Raw genomic sequence first — 16,597 nt, 5'->3', positions numbered from 1 at the left:
AATATATTTTAGGCCTACAGACATTGGTGTATTTCAGGTTAAGGTAGATTGGTTAAACCATCTACAAAAGGGCATGTTATGCAAAAATTGCTTGTTTGGGGGTGATTATATTATTATATAATATAATTATATTTTGTATAATTATGCAGAAAGTGTAGTATATAAATGGACAAAATAAAACACCTCAACACACCTGTAAAATGCAACCTGGTCACATTTCTTGAACTTTTCTTTCCCTTCATCATCAGGGACAACACTGTTGAACAAGCAGGTGAATGTATTGTTAGAGACAAAAAATATAACACAACAGGCCAGGGCAGGCCTGGCTGTATGAGAGACGCCAGGTTCCAAAGCGACTACTAGCCTCAGAATTCAAAGGGACCGTTTTCTGTGCACCACCGGACTCGTCTGTCAACAGTGTCAACATGCTGCGCTGTGCATGAAAAAGCAAACGTTACCTTATTACAGTTTCCGCCATTTCGAGACAGACTTTCGTTGTATGGTTGTCCCATGGGTTGTCCCCACTGCGAACTTGTATTGTTTGAAGCTACACTCTGGAGTTACTTCCGCTGCTTTTACTGGGGGCTCTGGGCTCGCTATGGGTTACGCCCACTGACGCCAAACTCAATCCAAAAACCTGTCCGTTACTGTTGTCTTGCTTCTCCTTCTCCTTCTCCTCCTTCTTCTCCTCCTTCTTCTTCTTCATGTTGCGTACATACGTTGCATTTAAAAAATCGTTTTTAGCATTTTTTAAAGGAGGGGCTGAGTTAGTTTATGAGTGCTAAATAATATATTTTAAGAAGGAAACTGTAGAAAATTGATAATTCTAAAGTCGATGTTTTGCTCTTTATTTGATAGTCTGTGTTATGCTGCCCTCTGGTGGCAGTGATATAAACTACAGTGAGGCGCAGCCCGCTGCCCGGAACTGGACGCGGATCCTCGCTCGGGGATAGATCCAGCCGCGGCTGTAGATGCACAAAGTGCACAAATGACGCTGCCAGATGCCGCGGCGCATTGCTCATGTTTGCTGCTTTTTATTCTAGTGGCCCGTTCCGTGACAGCAGCAGAGGTCTCCTTATGGAATGTGGACATCAACTCGGTCAGTGTTTTACCTTTAACGCATGCATTTGTCCCGTTATTATTGTTTCTGCCGTGCTAATCGTCCATAGCAGCTGTTAGCTAGTGTAGCTAGCAGTATAGCAGCCTGTCAACCCACTACGTTATGTTATTGAAGTCCACCTGTCATAGTCACTGACAGCGCCGTGGATGTGGTGTAGCCATTAAGATTCTGTACCATTTGCACAATAATAGAGTCTCACCACACAGTGTACACAAGCAGTAACCTGTCTGACTGAACCACTGTCTGTACTAGCTATTATTACCCCTAGCTAAAGTGTGTGCAACTGTTTAAAAAAACAAGAAACCCTTAAATTCAGCTAGTATTGTCATCTTCTGCTCCTCATTTTCATGGGAGAGTTTGCAAATGCATCTTGATCATTTAATTCTGATCATCCCATCTCATCCTACTGAGACAGTTCTCTGAAAAGCCCAAAACAACAACTCAATGATTTGTCTGTGTTGCTTTTTTAGACACAAGATGACACCCAGAGATTCACAAGATTCAAGAAGACTCTGTACGCCAACACCACTATCTTCATGAGTTGTAAGTAGAAGGACCTGTCAGTTTGTCAACAAAGACAAAGTATCACTACACTGAACCAGGGGTTGAACATACAAAAAAAATCAAGAATGTTGGCAGTTGTTGGAGAATGTTTGATTGGTGTGCCATTGTCAAACACAGACAAACAAGGATTGAACATGTCGAATCTGACCAAACATCACCAAACAAGGACAGAGAGCCATTGCACACCAAACAAACATCTGTAGCCGCTTTCACACACAGATCGCGCAAAATTGCAGTTCAGAAGGCCCGCAAAGCCGGCAGCCTCGCCACAGAAATTGCTTTCACACACAGCCAAGCAGCACCGCCACATTCCCGTCCTGGGGTGTGCTTTCAGGTGACAGCCACCGCTCCCGGATTGAAAGGCGAGCGGAGGCATTTCCACCCAGCTCCTCCTAGCCCAAATTAATATTTTCATAGGTTAGTGTAGCCTCGGCTACTGTATGATAAACAAATTCATTCAACAACCAAACATCGCCGATGTACGCCAGCCAACGAGCATGCAGCTGCTGGTCGTTAAGGATCAAAGTGATAAAACACGAAAGTGTTTTCCACATGCAGCATGGTAACAAGGCTTTCAATATTCAACAGATCGACTTTATGGATCACAGATGCACCATCATGTAGCCTATTAGGTACAAGGCTAATTCTTATCTTTTGGTTCCAGTTTTTTGTAAAGCAAAATATTCCCATGAAAAACAACTAATTAGCGTCCATTCTGAAAGACGACGCCCGCATATCAAACAGCTGCAGTCGTTCGTCGGGGGAATAGTATAGGCTATAAATGCACATGACTACTGTAACGTTAGTAGTTTTTGTGAGGGAATGCACAACTGGCTAGCTAGACAGATTGCAGTTCTGGAGCTGGTTTCCAGAGGGAATATCCTCAGGCCAACTCGCCACAGACAGCTATAGTCCTCTGAAGCTTATTATTATATCCATTCATTTTACCTACTAATGTCAACATCGTTTGAGCATCAAGCCTAACCTACTTACTAGGCATGGATCATTCCTCCTGGCCGCTTTTTTTTTTACTTTCGCCTTTCTTGCTGCATGAGGTGGTTTTGCCCTATTTGGCAATACCACTGCCTCCGTAGCCCACTACACAGTGTTCTGAGGCCCACCACACGACCCAGTGGTTGAGAATAGCTGTACACTACACTACACTTCCCACTCATCCACACACTGCATTCACTACTGATGTTACTGACTGACACATCTAACCTTATTTTGAGTAATTGATTTAGTTTATAATAAATACTTTTTGTTATGCCTTAAAACATGTGCGGTCTCCTCTCATTTGTACAGTCCACTGAGCCTCGGCTGTTACAGGATGGATTTTTCTTTTATGTACAGTATGGGTGGATCCAACAGGAACTACGCCTGCCTGTATGTCAGTCTTTATTATGCCATGCTGCTCCACCCTTTGAGTCACACAGGTCTTGGTCTTCCTCTGTCTCCCTGCAGTCCAGGGTGATCAAGCGTCATGTGATGCAAACCTGGCCTTTAACATCAGCTGGTACCTGCGCTCCTCTGTTTGCTACAATGAGGTCTTTAACACACCAGTGAGTATTGACTTTGTCTCTTTCTTGACTATTTGATGCTTTATTCTTTGTTTCCATAAGGCCATTATCAGTAGCACTTCGACTTCCTTGTTTTATAATAAATGATACACAAGTCTCTCTCATTGCTATAACTGACACTTTTGATATGACGCAAGTGTAGGTTTGGAACTTATATAATTCTGAAACCTTTGTCCTCAGTCAGCTCTGTGGCTTCTTTACTTCTCTGTACCGTCATTTTAACTTCAAGAAAGGAATTTGCTGAGCCATGTGTGATGTTCTCCTGTCCTCTGTAGGACAGCAAAGCCATGAACATGTTTGGTTATTACCACATGGTGAAAGACGGCTGGAGCGGCTTCTACAGCCAGGGCTACATGTACTTTGACAACTGCTCCTCCCTCTTCTTGCCAAAGGTGTGTGAGTAGGACGTGAGCATTGTCATCTGACCGCACGACTTTTCAATAAATATGTGTCGAAACTGGATCGCAATGTTGACTACAGCGAATTTCAAAATCTCAATGTATTTCAGGTAAACATGGTGTTCTTACGCTATGCAAAAATCCCTGATCTACATTGTATCACATTATATGTTGGAGAAAATCTTTCATTTTATTCAAACTGAGCAAATTCTATGCACTAACATCTCATGTCCTTCCCCACCATGTACAGTATATCACAAATAATTATAACCCCCCTGGAATAGAAGCTTCATGTCCACATTACAGTTCAGATGATAATATGTTTGCCTAGTATGTGTATGGAGAATGCTAACGCCATTAGCGGCATGTTCCGGGACGTATAGTAAAATAATAAAAACACAGATTTGGGGGATTTAACCTAGTTTGTTAGTTGATTATTCAAGCTTTATAGTCAACTATATGGTAGTTTATATTCATCCAAAAATGTCTGCATTAAAAGAAACTACATCATCTACCTGGGAACCTTTCACAGGTTTAGCCGACCTACATTCCCATTCCCATATGACGAGGTTGAGCTGCACATGAACATGTAAGACATTGATGTTGCTGATGCATCCTGTAATGTTTCCTTTACTGCGTCTTCCCTCCATTAGCTGTACTATGCTGAGTTCAACTCATATCAGCCCCTCTCCAGCCCAAAGGTGAGTCACTTATCTACCTGATACAGTGTGAACATCAAAGGTCTAAGTAACTAACAATCCTTCTTTTAAATGTCGTCTTAAAACCTATTTTTATAGACTTGCTTATGTGATGTTACCTTTTTATCTTAATTTGTTATCTTATTTTATACATTTTATTTATTTATTTATTTTATTCTATTGTAGTATGGTTATCCTAGTACGGTATTTACTTAAATGTTGCTCTTTTCTAACTCTGTCCTCTTGATACAATTCCTTTTTTACACTGTTCAGCTGTTTTTTATCATCTTGAGCATTCTGCTTTATTTCGACTGTCAAAGTACTTTGTATCATCTGTTTTTAAAGATGCTATATAAATAAAGTTTTAAGTATTTTATTATTTTACATGTGTGAAACCAGCCCTGTATTTTTGGGTATTTTAAATTGTAAAATCACCAAAGACAGTATTGTACTGTATGTTCACCGTAAGCTGTGTTGTTCTGTTTAGAGTGACCCATCGAATCAAACCCTGTTTTGGCCCGATAAGCCGGTAAGAGACTAAAGTGTCATTTCAGTGTTTGTGTCAAATTGACCTTTGAACCTCGGGAGCTATTCAATATATTGAAGTCCTGAAAGTAGATCTTTACATGTTTTTGAAAATGTTTAAGTATCTAAGCATACATTTTTAAAATCTTTTCATATCTCAAATTTGAAGGAAGACAGTGAAGGAAGACAGATCTTTATTTTTTTATCAAGTTTTTACGGTTTTTCTCCCATTTTCTCCCCAATTGTACTTGGTCAATTCCCTCTGCTGTTCCGGTCGTTGCTCCACCCCGTCTGCCAATTTGGGGAGAGTTGTAAACTAGCATATGCTTCCTCCGATAAATGTGCAGTCACCTTATTTTCAGCTGGCAGTGAGGAGTTTCACTGGCAGGACATAGCATGTGGGAGGATCACGCTATTGCCCCCCAGTTCCACTCCACAGCTCCCCCCGAACTGGTGCCCCGACTGACCAGAGAAGGCAATAGTGCAGTGACCAGGACTCGTACCCCACCGGCTTTCGACCTGTCCCGCAGACACGGCCAATTGTGTCTGTAGGAACGTCTGACCAAGCCGGAAGCACCGCTGCCGGGAATTGAACCCGTGTCTCCGCGGTGGTAGGTGTATACTTTTCCCTCCAGACGCCCCACTACCCAGACCTTTCTAATTCTGAGCTTGCAAAAACTCTGTTGCAGGACCTCAATGCGGTGGCCAAGGCCTGGGAGGACAGTCCATATCTGTTCATAGTGAAGGTGCAGCCACTGTTCCGTGGCGTTGAGGACGAAGACATGAACGCAGGGCCACTCAGCTTTGCTTTCACAAGTGAGAGACATCACTTCGTTTTAGAGACCTTCTTCATATTTACTCGGTAGAGAGCATTTGTATTTGACATGGCCTCAGGGTATTAAAAACATCAAAACTAACAAACCAATATCGATTTGAAAATCATCATATCCTGCGTGTCAACATATGACTCTTCTCTGTAGGAAAGTGACTTCTGTTGTGTACTTTTAGTGAAAGTGGAGATGAAGGGACCCCATGACTACTCCTCTCCAGCAGACTGGCCCCTGATGATGGTGTGTGCCACCTTTTCTGTCATATGAAACTATTTCTTCTACTTGATTTGTAAAAGGATGTTGCACACAAATATTGCTTATAACTACTAAATCCAGAAGTTGTAATGTATGAAAAACATATCTTGATAGCAAAATCAATGGGTTACCTTGTTTTGTTTTGGCTTTTTCTGTTAAATATCAAAAGAGAACGGTTTTGTTTAAATCAAAAGAGCAATAGAAGAAGCAGGCCAGCCTTCATCAATGCTGATGAAGGCTTTATGCTGAAACGTTCGTTGTGTGCCGTCCCAGGTGACTTATTAAATTTTTGAAAGGACATTTTGGAGTGCTGGCTGGCCTGCTTCTTCTATTGCTCTTGTGACTTGTGTTGGCCCTGCACCCAAGTGGAACTCTCATTGTGAGTATGTGAGTTTGTTTAAATCAAAGCCTATGTTTATAATTATGTCCCATTCAGATTTCACATGCTGCAGTGCTATGGTATAGTAGGGTTAGACTAATGTGTCAAATCCATATCAGTAGGGCACAAAATTAGCACCAGCCACCAGCCAAATGCTGATAAAATATGCAAGTGGCTGGTAGATTTCCTTCACTCGCCAGCCGAAAAAACAATACTTTGATTGAGTGGCTGGTAAAATGTGAATATTCACTCGCCATTTGGCCGGTGGGCAAAACAGTCGCTTTTGCACCCTGCATATTAGGCTGCTTTATCACTGGGAACGATTGCTTTCGTTCCATTCCGTTCCGCACCCGGGAACGATTGCCCTCCCCTCTCCCCCGCTGGTCAGCTTTCACATTACAACATTTCTTCCGCGCTCGGAAACGGAACAGAGTGCACTTGCATCATCAACTATGCCTGGAGTTTATCCTCGCCCATGTGTTGTCCATGTGGTTCGGAACGGTTGGCTTTCACACTCGCAAGTGTTCTGTGCCCGGGCACGCCAAAGCGCTCCCCAGACCACCTTTTCAAGTGGATCCTGTCACGGTTCCCCGTTGCGTGCCCGGGCGCAGAACGCAACGCAACGTTCACACTCGTCAAATGTTCCGAAACTGGGGTCAATTTGGGGACAAGTGTGCTCGGGAACGGTACCGGGGCCCCAGTGAGAAAGCACCCTTAGTCAAAGCCTACAATTTGCAACAACAACTTCGGCCTGTACGTGTTATTTGAAACAAAGCTAAGTGTGTGCTCTCTCCTGTCCCTGCCAGTTCTACATGGTAATGTGCATTGTGTATGTGCTGTTCGGGGCTCTCTGGCTCTTCTGGTCCGCCTGCTACTGGAGAGATCTGCTGCGGATCCAGTTCTGGATCGGCGCCGTCATCATCCTCGGCATGTTGGAGAAAGCTGTGTTCTACTCCGAGTACCAAAGCATCCGCTACAGAGGAGACTACGGTTGGTCCATTTCTTTCTCCTTGCTCCTTTACTTCAGCCTGTAAAACGTTTATTTGATCGGTTTCTTTTTTTCTCCGCAGTTCAAGGTGCTGTGATTTTTGCCGAGCTGCTCTCTGCACTCAAGAGGTCTCTAGCTCGAATCCTGGTCCTCATCGTCAGTCTCGGCTATGGCATAGTCAAGTAAGTTAAACCTTTCAAAATGGACACATCTCAAAAATCCTTACAACACCTGCATCACTTTATGACTCAATACTTCGGAAAATAGAGAAATGTTAATTTCCTTCTCAAATATTCCATGAACTTGTAAGATCTGCCACAGAGTTTGCCAGCAGACGTGATCCTGGCTGTGGAGTGTGATGAACACGTGTTCTGAACTAAATGAACTTGGTGCCTTCACTCCTGCAGGCCCAGGCTGGGAACCACAGTGCACCGCTTGGTCGTCGTGGGTCTTCTCTACCTGATCTTCTCCTCTGTGGAAGGCGTGCTGAGAGTCACAGGAGTAAGTGTCACCTGGTAGCAAACGCTACCCGTCTCTCATGACATGCAAAAAAAATCATATTGTGATTATATTGGCTGCAATTGCGATGAGAATCCTGATTTTAGTGGGAATGGTAATTTTTGCATTTCATTTTCTCTGGGGGGGGGGGGGGGGGGGATGATGTGATTTTTACTGGGGTCTGTGAACAAGCATGTTCTCCTTGAAGAATATGATTTGTAGTCTGAGGCATCTCTTAATTTAATAATGCTATCGTGTGACATATTCCACCTTTATCAAAAAATTGCAGCTCCTACAATTTGGATATTGCACTTGGCCATATTGTGATTGTGATAATATTTGGATGAATGACTTGTATGCAGCCCTATTGAGCTGCTAGAAGACACAAGTCAAACAGTGTTTGTCAATCTTACAACCTACTTGGACTAAAACATGTGCAGGGCCACATAAAGCAATGCAATGAGTGTCAGAAAGTTTATACAATCACAAGAAAGTGTACTAGTCTGACTTGATGTGATTTGCTTAAAACAAATAAAAAATAAGAATTGCATGCAAATACTACAGTATATACATATATGCAAATCATATATATATATATATATATATATATACAGTATATATACGTACAGTATATCTATATATATCTATATATATATACAGTATATATATATATATATACATACATACATACATACATTTTGCATTTGATGTCCTTTGTTGCTCTAGCACACTGTGATCACCCTGCTTATTTAATGTTCCAAATGGCAGCGAGAGGTAGCTGTGTGAATTTGGACTTCCTATAACATGGCGTGTGTATTTTTACATAAAAACCTTGCCTGGTGCAGCTTTGAAAGCAATATATAAATACATTTGATTTGAGTAGAGGAGACAATTGAGACAAGCTTGTGGAGGGATTCGGTCCTCGGCTGGGAGGGAAGTGATGCTAATAGGAAATTATTTTTAAAAGTGATTTTCAAAACAGCGAAAGACGCTGCGACAAGTTCAAAAAGTCAGAAAACACACAGTTGTACAAACAAACATAAGATAAGATGAGCAAAAGGTCAGCAAGAAAAATGGAGATACGTTCTGTACTTTGGTTAACAGATGTGTTTTGTCTGGAGGCAACTCCAGATGGGAGCCTTACATATTCACTTACACCATCTCTGAACACACACTGAACACTAGTCTGAACACACACTCATCTTATGATTAGAAATGACTGACTTCCATTGTGACAAATGGATCCATATCTCTCTCTCTCTCTCTCACACACACACACACACACACACACACACACACACACACACTGCATAGACTGCTGTCCTCTAAGCTCTTGGTGCTGTGGTCTAGTTTAGTCAGTTTTTGTTAGTTTTCTCAGTCTCAGTCTGACTCTTGCTCTCTGCCTCCAGGGGTTCTATGGGACGGTTGCCCTGGTGGCTAATCTCAGCCTCTCTCTCATTGACTCCTGCGTCATGTGGTGGATATCCTTTACTCAACCAAACAGGAGGGATGCTGTCAATAATGAATGAACACTTATACATAGAAATGTGTTCCGGGAGCCGTTACCACATCTGGTGGACATTGGGCTTGAGGCTCTGACTGTGTTGTCTTAACTATTGGTTGACTTTTACTCTGTAATATGCTAGAGCACTCAGATTACTTTTTTAACACATTCATTTTTCAATTCTTACAATCCATTATTAGTTGGCTTACTGTTTGATCAACAGTACACTTTCCAGTTCAAGCCATATTGCTGCTATTGCATGCTTTTGAAGTGGGTAACATCTTAACATTGATTAATTGTATAGGGAGTATTCATTTATTCTGTTGTTGCATTCTTCGTAAGTTGTTTTGGAAAACATGACGCCGAAAAAGACGAACATGTAAATTGGAAAGATGTTTTGTGGAATGTGTTCATTTGATTGCATGTCTATTCTCCTTAATTTGGATGTACATCTTCATCAGTCTGTCTCAGACCACTCGTCTCCTCAAGCTCCGCAGGAATGTAGTGAAGCTCTCTTTGTATCAGCACTTTACCAACACTCTCATCTTCTCTGTTGTGGGTGAGTTACAGCAACACTCTCATCTTCTCTGTTGTGGGTGAGTTACAGCTACTCAGTGACAAGACACTCTTGCCCAGGAGGGCTGCTTCATTGTGCTCAAGTTAATATATGCACAGCTCACGCATTGGCCAAAGGGGTTTCACACTCATAAAGTTCAATGGCCTAACACATCTATACTCTTTTATTCTAATATCTGCTCTTCGTGGGAATTACAATATTTTAATCAGAGCCCGACCGATATTACAGTCCACCGATATTATCGGCCGATAACTGATTTATCGGTATCGTCCGATATGTTGGCCGATATTGCAGATACTTTTTTATTTCGTATTTTTTAAGTTATAGACAGCATGTTGTGTATATTTGATATTTTTTCTTAACTCAAGTTATATTTCGTATTTGTTCTATTTGTGTTTTTGTATTTCTTATTTATCATTATTAAATTCCCAGTGAAGTTTACTGTTTCATTGCATTCATGTCATTTTGGACAATAAAGTTTGATAGGCTGTAAAATATCCTCCCTACATTGCATATCTCAAGTCATGTCAAGTCATATCTTTGTCAAGTGTTTGATATTTGAGGGATTGTTGCAAAAAAATGTGTAATATAATGTGTATAATATAAGAACATTGGCTGATATATCAATATCGGAATTTTTGTACTTTTTGTAATATCGGCATCGGCCTCAAAAATCCAGTATCGGTCACCGTCAGGCTCTAATTTTAATGAATTTTGTACCTGCCTCCCTTATGAGTGCAATACCCTTTTGTTCAATGCCTTACTCTGCTTCCGGTTGCATGTGCTGTTTGTGTGCGGGCATTTTCATATTGTTTCCCAGACATTACAATGAGAGCTGTGTTTACTTTTGCGTCCGCAGCCTCCATCATCTTCATCATCTGGACCACCAAAGTCTTCAAGCTGGTGGAATGTCAGACGGTCAGTTATCATCATGTGTTGTGGTGCTGTTCCTTCAGGAAGTGTCTCTTCCCTGTATAGAGAGGTGAAATGTGAGCTGTCTTCTCTCCACAGGGATGGAGGGACCTGTGGGTTGATGATGCCTTCTGGCGGCTGCTGTTCTCCACCATCCTGCTGGTCATCATGGTACTGTTGCGGCCCTCAGCCAACAGCCAGAGGTCAGTCACTGTGGAGAAGGTCCTGCTTAATGCAAACTGGAGTTTTCCGGGCTTGAGAGTAGCCCTCGAGCACAAAACATTTCTATCCAAACATCATCTAACAATTAACAAAGTTCCCAGTGTTTTGATCTGAATCTCTGTTCTGTTCCCAGTGTTTTGATCTGAATCTCTGTTCTGTTTCCTCTCAGGTTTTCCCACTCCCCTCTAATTGATGATGATGATGATGAGGAAGAGGCCAAGGAGCCCATGCTGAATGAAGCTTTTGGTAATCAGAATAACTTTTATATGCAAGATTACATAGAGGAATTTGTCATAGTGTAAGTATGCAGCGTAGCGATCATATCAGTATTCAGACATAAAGAAAAATAGGAAAAATATCATACATACATGAGTAGGAGTGTTAAATATGTATTATATATATATATATATATATATATATATTTATATATATATATACATACATGCATACATACATACATATGTATATATACACAGATCCTTTCTAAAAAATTAGAATATCATGGAAAAATTAGTTTTTTTCCATAATTCCTTTCAAAAAGTGAAACTTTCATAGATTATAGATTCATTAGACACAAAGTGAAATATTTCTAGCCTTTATTTGTTTCATTTTTCATAATTTTGGCCTACAGCTCCAGAAAACCCCCAAAACAGTATTTCAATAAATTAGAATGGTGTGAAGAAAATCAGCAGTTACTTCTCAGTTATGACTGACTCCAGCCTCAGTCCACTCCCTCTGAATCTCCGCCAAATTTTTGAATCGTCTTTGCTTGACAATCCGCTGAAGCCCACGGTCATATATATACAGTATATATATATATATATATATATATATATATATATATATATATACTGTGTATACATATACAGATCCTTTCCAAAAAATTAGAATATCATGGAAAACCATGGATGACCTTGGGCTTCAGCGGATTGGGTTCAGTTCTTTGTAGCTAGTTAGCTGTCACCTAGCTAACTTGTTCAAACACTCTTCTTAAAGCTTCCCGAAGACGTTCAAGCACGGTCAAAAACTGTCTTGCTTCTAGCCTGACACACTTCAACTAAGAATCCAAACTATACAGAACTATTCGAAACTAAACAGATTATACCATGGCGAGTACCGCAAGAGTGACATCACCGATGATGTCATAAATCCCAGCTTTCACAATCACATCACAATTTTCATTACACTGTCAACCATGACATCATCACTTGCAATCGTCGTCAAAACAAACATAAATTAAAACTTTACCGATTTGGCTCCTATATATATATATATATATATATATATATATATATATATATACATGTACACTATGCATAATTATGTTTGTTTCTCAATCTTGACATTGCATTGATAGAATGTGAACAACAATGTAAGAATGCCATTACAAAGTAAATGGAGAGCTTGTGAAACTGATGGCTAAGTGTCTGATTTCTGCTTACTGCCCTCACACATTAAACAGGATCATACCTTAAATATATAATTGAAGATGTGGACTTAGGCATTGTGACAAGACTGATCAGTGATGTCACACACACAAGGAGGCATTGTGACATCACTGATGCAATAACATTTAGTGAGCAACACACACTCAGTTCTTGCCTGCCCCAATAGGGCAGGCAAGGCCAAGCTACGGGCGATGCCGTGATGCCTAGTATATATGCTAATGATAATCTTGTATCTAACATTGTATCGCGGTATTTGGGCGGACTGCATCGTGATATAAAAATGTGGATATTGCCCAAGCTTAGTAGACCAGATTCATCCTGCTGTGTAATAGTGATGCTCTTGAGAAATATTCTCAACTCATAATCATATTATAGTATAAATGGAAAACTTAATAACCTAGTTATATTACAGTATAAATAGTAAACTTAATAACCTAGTTACTTCATAATGATATTATTGGGTAAGGGACCTTAATGTGATCTCATTTGGGTTCATATTTTTCAGAGGGAATGAAGATGAGAGGCTCGAAGCCAGACACTAATGGTGCCTCCCTGAAGCTTCTGAGTAAAGAGGTAAAGAGGTCTTCTGTCATCTTCTAACTTCTTATTCATTGTCTTCTGTCATCTTCTCTCTTCCCCACACAACTTCTTATTCATTGTCATTTCTTCACGAATCTGCATCCATTGGTTTATAGATTTTTACCCCACCCATTAGTATTAGTTTCATTTTTATTAAATTATATAATATCTGGTATTGCCAGGATGAAGACCTAAAGTGGGTAGAAGAGAACATTCCTACAACTGTTGCTGATGTGTAAGTATAAAATTACATTTTAGCTGACAGTCTCAATATCATCCAGAGCAGCTTACAGTGAGTTGACAGGCAGGCAGTTTCAGCATCTTGCTCAAGAGCACTATGGCAGAACACGTATGTATGTATGTATGTATGCATGTATGTATGTATGTATGTATGTATGTATGTATGTATGTATGTATCATCATCATCATCATCAGATGAAAATAGAACATGAAAACAGAACATAAACTTACAGTTTTCAGAACATGAAAACAAAACATAAAAACTAAAACAGGCTCATACACAGGAAAAACAGATACTACGTTGTCAAAGTAATAACTCGGCTACCAGCAGCGTAGTGTGCTCATGAGAGATGTTTTGCCTGGGATCACATGCAAGGGGGTCCATGAGAGGTCAGCTGGGCGAGTCACTCGTCACCCCTGACTACGTCAAAGTAGGCCAGAAACGGGTCCCAAATAGTGGAAAACTTTCCCAAGTAAGTTGGTCCTCAGGAACCGGAGTCTCTCCATGCGCACAACTGAGACCATGTTAATCAACTACAACTGAAAAATTAAAATTAGTCTCTTGAAGGGTTATTTGATTGAACACATGGTTGTTGGTGTGTTGATTGGCTGTGTCCGGAATGAACCTGTGGTTTTGTGATCATGTGACAACCTCTGTAAGCTCAAAGCGACCCTGCTGGACAACGCATGGTTTCACATTGCATTGTTTTCTCCCCAAAGCAAAGTATATGGTATCAGCTTAAACATACACATTAACTTTCTGTGCAGTGTACCTGTCGGACTGGGTCAAATAGTTGCATTTCATTGTCATCGGCATCATCTTTTGAGTCACATCTTCAAACCTACTTTGATGTAAAGGCCTTCTCTATTTTCATTTCTCTACACAGAGCACTGCCTGTCATGTTGGATGAGGAAGAGGTAAAGAGGAAGTTACTTTTTCCGCAGTAGTCCCATGATGTCACATTTCTATTCATTAAGTCTCAGAGGAATGGGGCTTTGCAGTGCTATCATTCCACAGACACGTCACTGCAGATGCATTCATCCTTGTTCTCTCTCTCTCTCTAGGAAATCCTGAAAACCAAGATGGAGAGATCGAAAATGGAGTAGAACTACGGACTGAAAATGTGAGAGGGATAACGAAGGAAAGCAATTTCACTGAGGCAGCAATGAATGAGTTGGAAGTTAAAGGCCAAAAAAAACGTGGGCACAGTCAGCTGTTGTCTCCAGATACATGTTGTCTCCAGACACATGTTGTCTCCAGACACATGTCACATGTCATTTTAGATTTCTTTTCAGTGCTATTCTCTAACTGGATGATGAGCTCAGAGAGACGGGAGTAGGACTGTATGTTGCAAGGTGGTGGTGTGGGTGCAGCCATGAGAGTTGGATGGGTTGGCTGTTCATGTCATGTGAAGACCTGCACTTGAGGACTCGGGTGACACTGAATGAATCAAAGACCTGAGCCCAGTTGCACAAAGCACCTTAGGTTAAGATTTCCCGTAGAGTCAGAGTTAAGGTGTCCATAAAATAGAATCGGCTGCACAAAACACCCTTAAATCTTGTGCTTACGTTTTCCTTAAAATGTTTAACCTTATGGAGAAGATTTAAGAGTGTTTTGTGCAGCCGATTCTATTTTATGGACACCTTAACCCTGACTCTAAGGGAAATCTTAACCTAAGGTGCTTTGTGCAACTGGGCCCTGGTGAATATTTTATTTTTTGTAAGGATGTTTTTCCCAGAAGCCCTTCTTTAGTGTCACAAACTTAGGCAACAAGTGCAAATACCTTGAAGCCATTCAGCCTTATGGTACTTCAGGCCATGTTTTGGGGCTACGCAACAACACAGCTAATTGTTTTCAAGATGGGAAATGATCCAGCCTGGCCTGATGCCAGCACTGTGGGAAAAACAAGCTGAAACATCGCGCATTTGGCCCAAAACGCCTTTGCAGAGAATATAATATTTATTGGGATTCTGTCATTTGGTCTTTGGTTGAATCAGCATTTTTTATTTTTCTATAAATCCCACTATGAATAATGGAGGGGGGAACACATGCACTACATTAATCTACACAGACTGATTTAAAACACTAAGTTATTGTGTGTAATGGATTAATTTGAGGTGACTGCATACTGTACACGTTTGGATTCTAAGTCATCTTCAGAGATCCACTGTACTGTGAACCTAGTCAGTGTAAGAATTTGCAGTTTACAGTGTGCGATTATTGTTATATATTCAGCAGGTCACATGATGGTAATATGCATTTTATGTTTAAATTTGTAGGCAAACTGGGGGTCGTTCAAAAAGCAAAATCAAACACTTTGTAACTCCTATGTAGGGTTTTAATTCTCTGTGGGTTTGGGACATTTTATGACCCTTAGTTGGGCTTATAAAATATTTTCCAGACCCATTTGATCATTTGAATGTACCTTACATTGTTATCGGTGTGAAAATAAGTCTGTTTTTCTTAATTCCTGAGAAGTCTACATTTTGTAGAGTTTTGCATGATAGCAGTGATATAGGCCTATTTTTCTCAGATGCACAGGCTTAAACAGCCCAGTGAGTTTCAGGCTGTAACATTTCATGTTCTCTCACACCACAAAGTGAATACTGTTTTATTTGCCAGTGAATCACAGAATTCCCTGATGGGCCTTCTGGAGGTGTGGTGGGCCTAAATTATTTGCCCACTTGGTATGTAACCTCATTCACAAACCCTCCTTCACCCACCCCACTTCCCACTAGCATCTAGGCCAGGTGTATGTGTAGGTCACTCTAGGTCAGCAGCACAGCACAACGGTACAAGAAATCCTGTAGGATAAATAAATAATTTGCCACCATGGGACCAGAATTGCAGATTCTCCATGCCCATTCCATTTACACTACAAAGTAACCTTGCCTTTAGATGGCAGAATCTGATCATATCTCCATCCTTGTGCAATCTACTGCAATGTGTGTTGATGCTCTAGGTCCGTTAATTTATGTTTTTATATTATTTGTTGAAGTCATGCAGAGGGTATTTTATTTCAGAGAGACACTATAGGCCCTATTTCTGGATGTGACTGCATTGTAATGTGAAGCTAACGATATTGTATGGCTTTTTTGCGTTTGTCCTGGAATTAAAGTTTATATTGAAACTAACTTCTAACTTGTCCATTTTCTGTAAACTTACTGTGTAATTATTAGTTTTACATAAATATGTAGTATTATAGTTATATCTTGCTATAAGTCTTTCTTACGGTCTAGTATAGTAGTTTATGTGTGTGGATTGATTGAATGAAGGCAA

The 16,597-nt window shown here is 40.7% G+C and overlaps 2 protein-coding genes across 3 annotated transcripts in view; one reads left to right on the top strand and one right to left on the bottom strand.

The window, feature by feature from the left end:
- The window catches only part of ganc (glucosidase, alpha; neutral C), a 33,042-nt gene extending 32,501 nt beyond the window's left edge, over nucleotides 1-541 (bottom strand). Inside the window, exons 1-2 of one of the 2 annotated variants that reach the window (XM_083634097.1) lie at nucleotides 459-541; nucleotides 194-256 (exon numbers count right to left, since the gene is read on the bottom strand). In XM_083634097.1, the coding sequence (XP_083490223.1) occupies nucleotides 194-256; nucleotides 459-478 (83 nt within the window). In that variant the 5' untranslated portion in view covers nucleotides 479-541. Of the gene's footprint in view, nucleotides 1-193; nucleotides 257-458 lie in introns of those variants that run through there. The other variant, XM_083634098.1, reaches the window with a different exon arrangement.
- Nucleotides 542-976: 435 nt separating this feature from the next.
- LOC310773524 (transmembrane protein 87A-like) lies at nucleotides 977-16,446 on the top strand. Its single transcript, XM_083633419.1, has 20 exons — nucleotides 977-1,099; nucleotides 1,591-1,663; nucleotides 3,149-3,246; nucleotides 3,540-3,656; nucleotides 4,316-4,363; nucleotides 4,848-4,889; nucleotides 5,575-5,701; nucleotides 5,894-5,955; nucleotides 7,156-7,339; nucleotides 7,420-7,519; nucleotides 7,745-7,838; nucleotides 9,245-9,318; nucleotides 9,792-9,898; nucleotides 10,776-10,834; nucleotides 10,928-11,031; nucleotides 11,220-11,296; nucleotides 13,004-13,071; nucleotides 13,260-13,312; nucleotides 14,205-14,235; nucleotides 14,383-16,446. Exons 1-20 carry the CDS (start codon nucleotides 989-991, stop codon nucleotides 14,422-14,424), a joined length of 1,671 nt encoding a protein of 556 aa, XP_083489545.1. The 5' UTR covers nucleotides 977-988; the 3' UTR covers nucleotides 14,425-16,446.
- The last annotated feature ends 151 nt before the right edge of the window (nucleotides 16,447-16,597 follow it).

This window comes from Poromitra crassiceps, assembly GCF_964638095.1.
Source record: "Poromitra crassiceps genome assembly, chromosome: 3".
Classification (NCBI taxonomy): domain Eukaryota; kingdom Metazoa; phylum Chordata; class Actinopteri; order Beryciformes; family Melamphaidae; genus Poromitra; species Poromitra crassiceps.
This window is presented reverse-complemented; position numbering and strand designations above follow the sequence as displayed.

Coding starts and splice junctions, on each gene's coding strand:
- LOC310773524 (XM_083633419.1), top strand. CDS start 989: ATGACGCTGCCAGATGCCGCGGCGCATTGCTCATGTTTGCTGCTTTTT. Junction 7,520..7,744: donor CTCGGCTATGGCATAGTCAA/GTAAGTTAAACC, acceptor TCACTCCTGCAG/GCCCAGGCTGGGAACCACAG. Junction 11,032..11,219: donor CCCTCAGCCAACAGCCAGAG/GTCAGTCACTGT, acceptor GTTTCCTCTCAG/GTTTTCCCACTCCCCTCTAA.